General features: G+C 52.9%; 1 protein-coding gene across 2 annotated transcripts in view; it reads left to right on the top strand.

Moving 5' to 3' along the window:
* Positions 1-3,910: 3,910 nt before the first annotated feature.
* Positions 3,911-6,000, top strand: part of LOC141940958 (uncharacterized) — a 29,446-nt gene continuing 27,356 nt past the window's right edge. For both annotated transcript variants that reach the window (XM_074862859.1, XM_074862858.1), the window contains exon 1: positions 3,911-4,518. In XM_074862859.1, the coding sequence (XP_074718960.1) occupies positions 4,396-4,518 (123 nt within the window). In that variant the 5' untranslated portion in view covers positions 3,911-4,395. The remainder of the gene's footprint in view (positions 4,519-6,000) is intronic.

Raw genomic sequence — 6,000 nt, 5'->3', positions numbered from 1 at the left:
TTTTTTAAGTTGCACTGATGTGTGTCTTTATAAACGAATAGGTATTTTCTGATCCAGATCACCTTTGTGATGTGAACATATTAGAGGTTCTGTTCATTTTGTTTTCTCAGTGTGATTTTTCTGGGGTATGTTAGCCCCTGGAAAGTAAAGAAAGGGTTTTCTCCCAGCTAAATTTGCAAAATTTATTATTTTCTCATTGTTTCTTCCTATGACATTACCAATGCTGCTTGCAAGCAAACTATTTTTACATGGCTATTTTTGTCATTTTCTTCCTTTTACACTCGTCAGTAGCTTGTTAGGCTGATACATATTGGCTCGTTAGGCATATGCCTGTATTTCTAACAGCATCCTGGGATTTCCTAACACAGTTGGACAGAAGAGGTGGGGGGAAAGCTGAAGATAGCTGGTAAATACAGCTGAGGTGAAGTCAGAGCACTATATTCTCTATCCAGATCTAAGGTATGTTCTCGAGAGCTTCCCATTTCAAGAACACTTATATGATATGTTTCCACTTAGCTTTTATGCCAAAAATATCCCAGTGTGGCTCCACCACTGATAAAAGCAGCAGGAGTGTTCATGTAAACAGGGCTCCAGGCAGCTGCCAGTGCTCCCAGTCGCCGTCTTACACAAACCTGTGAGCAGCCGGCCTGGATCAGGTATGGGGAGCCCCTGGCACGGAGGCTGGGCAGGCGGCCCCATTCCCCATCACAGATGCTGGGGACCAGCCCTCCCATCCCCACCTGGCTGCCGACTCCCTGGTTGTCCTGCTGCTCCTCAGGTGCAGCCGGAGCAGGTGGCAGCAGCAAAGCTCATGGTCCCTTAAAGCGTCCAACAGAGCCAAGGCTGCAAGGAGCAGATGGGGGCAATCGTGAATGGGGCAAAAGATGGCAGGAAAATAGTTCACCAACACAGGCTGAGACACGTGGTTCATCTTTTCTTTACAAATGCATCAGCACTGGCTACATCAATTATAACTACTTTTGGAAAAGTAGTCATTTTTAAAAGTCAGTAAATTAAGCCCTGTCCACAGACTCTGCATTTTAAATCTCATTGTGAAAGTTATCCAGATTTTAGGGAAGTTTAAAGCAGTCATATGTTGGCTGCAATGCTAAAAGAGATTGTCCTGCTATTTGGAAGATCTGTGCTTGGACCTTTCAGTAGTAGTTTCTTCAAAGATGTTTCACTGGAAATAGGTATAGATAACATGCCAGCAGTGCTTTAATTATTACATTTTTGGCTTCCTTGGTTTCATCCTAAAAAATGTACATGCATGCTTCTGTCAAAAGTTTGAATACTCTTGCCTCAGTGCCAACGCTTGGCAACTTAGGAAGAAGATCATCTGAAGCATATGTGACTCCACTTCACTGGAAAAGCTGTCAAGAGAAACAGATTTCATGCCTAAAAACACTTCAATACAGCAAGAGCCAGTTGCAGTGTTCAGGGCAAAGGTCTGGACAATAACCGCTCTAGCACATGGGCAGAAGATAGAGAAACACAGGCTGACACATGCCAGAGTCAGACCTGTCATTCATCATGATTTCTTCTGTCCAGGCAGAGTACGGAGCATGGTGAAAGGCTAAAAGGGAACTGACCAACCTCTGGGCGAGAGTGAAGATGTTGGATATCTCCCTGAAAGTCTCTATGCTATATTTACTCCAGGAAAGAAAACAAAAGCAAATAAATAAATAAATGCAAAAAGAAAGGAGACGGAAGCTGTGCCCATACTAGGGATTAAACAGGGCTGGGACACTGGCCCATGGCTGCCTGCACCACAGATTTGCAGAGATGTGATGGTTCAGAGTGGGGAGAAGTTAGGTGTGTACAAACAAGCCATACTGCGCTGCTCAACCTTAAAACCAGAAAGTGGTCCCCAGCACATTTTATTTCACCGTATAGGTGTAGACAGAGAGTTCCAGCAGAAAAAGAAATCTGCGTGCAGAAAACGACCAGTGGCTGGGCAGAGGGGGCCTCACTCAGCTGCAGCATTTGCAGCAGCTGTGCTCTGAGACCACTGGGCACGGAGCAGTGGTGCTGGGCACAAGCAAAAGGACTGAAGAGCAAGTTTAGATGGGAGGAAGAAGGCTGTATTCTAGCTGCTTGCAAAGAAAGCATTTTGTGGTCAGTGAGCAGCAAAAAAAGAGATGAGATGGCACAGACCTTGAACTACGCCACATTTCCCTTCTTGAGAAACTCCCTGGCAAATCCTTCCTGGCAAATCCCTGATCTCCCCTCCCACCATACGCGCTGTTCCTGGCCGCTCGGTGTGCCACCCAGGAGACCTCTGTGTCTGCGCCCAGGGTCTGTGGCTGAAGGGGAACCCAAGATGGCCCTGCAGCAGCCCGGTGGGCCTCAGCGCCCAGCGGCGCCTGGAAAGGAGCAGCTGAAGGCAGGAAGAAAGGCAGATTCAGCGGGGAACGGAGGTGGTGCCAGTTCTTCCTCCACCAGAGATGTGGCCATCAAAGGATGACAGTCAGGAAAGGCTGGGAAAGGGCTCCTCACTCCCCTTTTGTGGGTGCTGGCTGAAGGGTGATCCAGGAGCATTAGGAGGCCACGGGGAAGTTCTACAGAGGCTTGGTTAGGCACTACTGAAAGCTCGGGCCTGTGGCTCTTCTCCCTGGAGCTGCTGGGCACCTCAAGTGCTCTGTGTCTCTGGCCTCAGAGGCTGCCTGGAGGCCAGAGCATATTAGATATTGCTCCTGCACTGAGGACCAGAATGTTCTGCCTATTGGCATGGAGCTCCCTGGCAACTCTGGCCTGGCAAAGCTTAGGGTTAACTACCACTTTTGGTGGGTTTCATTTCCACCTCCCTGAACCAGGTGACGACACAACTGATTTTCACTCCCTTCTTTCTTTTGCTGCTCTCCTGTAAAAACAAATGCCCTAGTACTAACTTCCCAGAGATGAGGAACAAATAAGGAAATATTGAGAAAACTGTTGGAAAGGTAAGTGGTTTTAGGACAACGTGCTCCTGCTGTGACACATGCACATATATAAGAAAAAAGGCTGACCTGAAAATGAGCGAGACTAAGCAGAAGGGGGGAGATGTTGATTCATCTGCGTGATCCATGACAGCAGTTTTGTTCTGCTGAACACTAACGACGCTGGTAGGTTCTGGTGTTAGCTAAGGGGAGTTGCTGCAGGGCGTTTTCAGTCACTAACTTGATATGTCTTGATTTTTTTAGGGGAAGAACTGACCAGTGTGTGGAGATCAGGCAATTTGTAGAATGGATTTTTAAGACAACACTTTTTTTCTGAACGAATCGGTGTTTTGGTGGGTGAGGACTGGTTTAAATGTTCTAAAGGAAATTGTATATGGTTCTATAGGATGTACTATGAACTCTTCAGATCACACCTGATTTTTAACAATGAATTCCAATAGAGGATGGATAGATTTACGTGTTTAAAAAAAAAGATTTTATACTTACGGTGAAGAACACTGAATGGATCCATTTGCTACCCATTTGGCACACTGTTGGTTTATTTTAATGCATGTGCTATTTCCCTGCTGATGCTTTTGGAAAGTACTGGGTAAGAGCATGCCCATGTACACGTTGGACCTGCTTTTGTGGAAAAGCAGCTTTGTGTGCTCTGGGCTAGGAGAGAAACTAACGTGTTCTTTGCTTTGCTTGCTTATTACCATGTAATCTGGCATGAATTAATAGAAGGGAACCTGTCCTGCATGACAAAAAAAAGATGTTTTGCTTTTTTTCTCCAAAGTTGCCTAAGACATAGGACCCTACTTTTCTGCATCCGCTGAAGTCTAGACGTCCTCCTCGTAGCCAGGCCCAGCACGGCTGAGGTCCGCCAGCCCACGGCACGGGAGGCTGGGGGCCCCGGAGCCGCGCCCTGGGCTCCAGAGCCGGCAGAAGCCCCGCGGGGGGCGCAGCCCCTGGGCCGGAGGCCCCCGTGTGTCCCCCCCACCCCGCCCCGAGGGCGCGGGCGGGCGGTGGCTCGTCCCGGTCAGGGCGAGGAGGGGGCTGAAACGCTGAGTCAGCGCTGCGGAGCCGCCGCGAAGGGCCGGGGGCCGGGCGGGCCCCCCCACCCCGGCGGTGCCCGGGAGGGGAGCGGCCCCCGGGCGGCGGGGCGGCGGCGGTGGCGGGCAGGGCGCTGCCCCCCTTGGCCGCTCCTTATCAGCCCGATTTGATGCTGCAAGGCGTGTCCGGGGCTCTGCTCATGTGATGGAGCAAGAGGCAGGCGGGCGGGGGGACCAGGGGAGGAGGTGATTTTCCTCGCTGGCTCTCGCTCTTTTTTTTTTTTTCTTCCTTTTTTTCCTCCCCTCCTCTCGCTCCCTAAAGGAGTTTGCGGAGAGCCGGGCTCCTTCATTCCCGGCTGCGCCGCCGCCGCCGCCCACCGCCAGCCCCCGCCCGCGGCTCCGCACGGCCGCGGGGCAGCGCCATGGGCGCCGGCAGCTCCACCGAGCCGCCCGCCCCGCAGGACGGGGATGGGGCCGCCGCCGGGCTCCCCCGCACCCCCCCGGAGCCGCTGCCGCCAGAAGAAGCGGCGGCGGAGCCCGCCAAGGTAAGGCTGGGGCGGCGGAGAGCCGGGCGGGGGGGGGGGGAACGGGACGAGACGGGGGGGACGCGGGGCGGTGGCTCCCGCCGCGCCCCTGGCCCGGGGAAACTTTCCCGCCGCGGCGGCGGGCACCTGCCGCGGCTGACGGGCACCCTCCGGGCCGGGCGCGGGGCCGGGGCGCGGCTGCGGGGCCAGGACTGCGCCACGGCCACGCCGCAGTCATAAAACTGCCGGTGGCGATGGGGCGGGGGGCGAGGAGGGCGGCGGGGGGGCCGCCGCTTTTGTGTGCGGCCGTGGGGGGGGGGGGGAGGGAGAGAAGAGAAGGGCCGCACCCACCCGCGGCGGGGTCTGCGCCAAGAAATCTCCTGACTGCGGTCCTGCAGCCGGCTCGCAGCGCTACCCGGGGCTCCCGCGGCTCTCCGCAGCCCCCCCCCCCTCCCCGCCGCCATCCTCTCCCCTCCCGGGGTGCAGGTGGGCGGCGCGTCGGGCGCGGCCGCCCCGCCGGGTTTGCAGTTTCTTCGGCTGGGCGCCAGCGTCGGGGGGCCCCTCGCCCGGGTCCCCCCGCAGTCCGCATCGTGCCCCCTCAGCCTCGGGCTCACCTGAGCCGCAGCTCCCCCGCCCCTTCGCCCGGGGGCGGTGGTGGCCGCGGCGTGGGCTGTAGCCGCGGTTTTCGTGCTCTCCGGTGTCATACCGCATGGTTTTGGGGGGGGGGGAAGGGGAGTAACTCGCTAACTCTCAGCCAGTAGGGACTAAAGGAGCTCTAGGTATGTGTTATTTTTAATAAAGACGTGGAAGAATTGAAAGAAATTCTTTTAAAACATGTCTGGTGTTTAAAAATAGATTATGAATGAACCCATTTATCCCTCCGGAATAGGCGCCTTTAGGGGATTCTGGGACTGAAAGGGAGGTTATGTGCATCTACGTGTTTACATAGCGTTGCTTCGGGGTGAGGCGTTAGTTTGTTAGAGAAATAATACCGCGTCATAGCGAGATTCCCTTCCTCAGGGTCTTCGGAGTTCGGGTGCTCAGAGCAGGGATGCTCAGAAGTTGCTGTAGCTGGTGCGTGGGTGTGTTAGAGCTTGAGAACTGGTTATGACTTTGTTTCTTTGACCTTGTGGTTCAGATTTAACTTTCAAGTTGAATTTCCCATAGTTCCTGGCTGCCACTAGACCTCCTTGTGCGTGTTTTGACAGATTTGAAAACCATATTGAGAATGAACTTTTAAATTAGCTGAGATTTATTTTATTTTTCTTTTTTAACCAAATAAGCGTTAGGGATTGGTGTTTGTTAACAAAATATTTAGCACTTGTGTTGGGCAATTTTAGAATTCGGATGCTGAAATTTAGACCCAAGTGAGTTTATAGAGGACAAGCATTTGGCTACTGTGCTTGTTTAAAAATGAAGATAATGTGACTTTGAAGAAGTTATGGGAACTAAGACCCAAAAAAAAAGAGAATACCATCAATTCCGTTCTCAAATACAGATTCT

This window comes from Strix uralensis, chromosome 3 (assembly GCF_047716275.1).
Source record: "Strix uralensis isolate ZFMK-TIS-50842 chromosome 3, bStrUra1, whole genome shotgun sequence".
Classification (NCBI taxonomy): Eukaryota; Metazoa; Chordata; class Aves; order Strigiformes; family Strigidae; genus Strix; species Strix uralensis.
The sequence above is the reverse complement of the archived record's forward strand: the minus strand, read 5'-3'. Positions and strand labels throughout refer to the sequence as shown.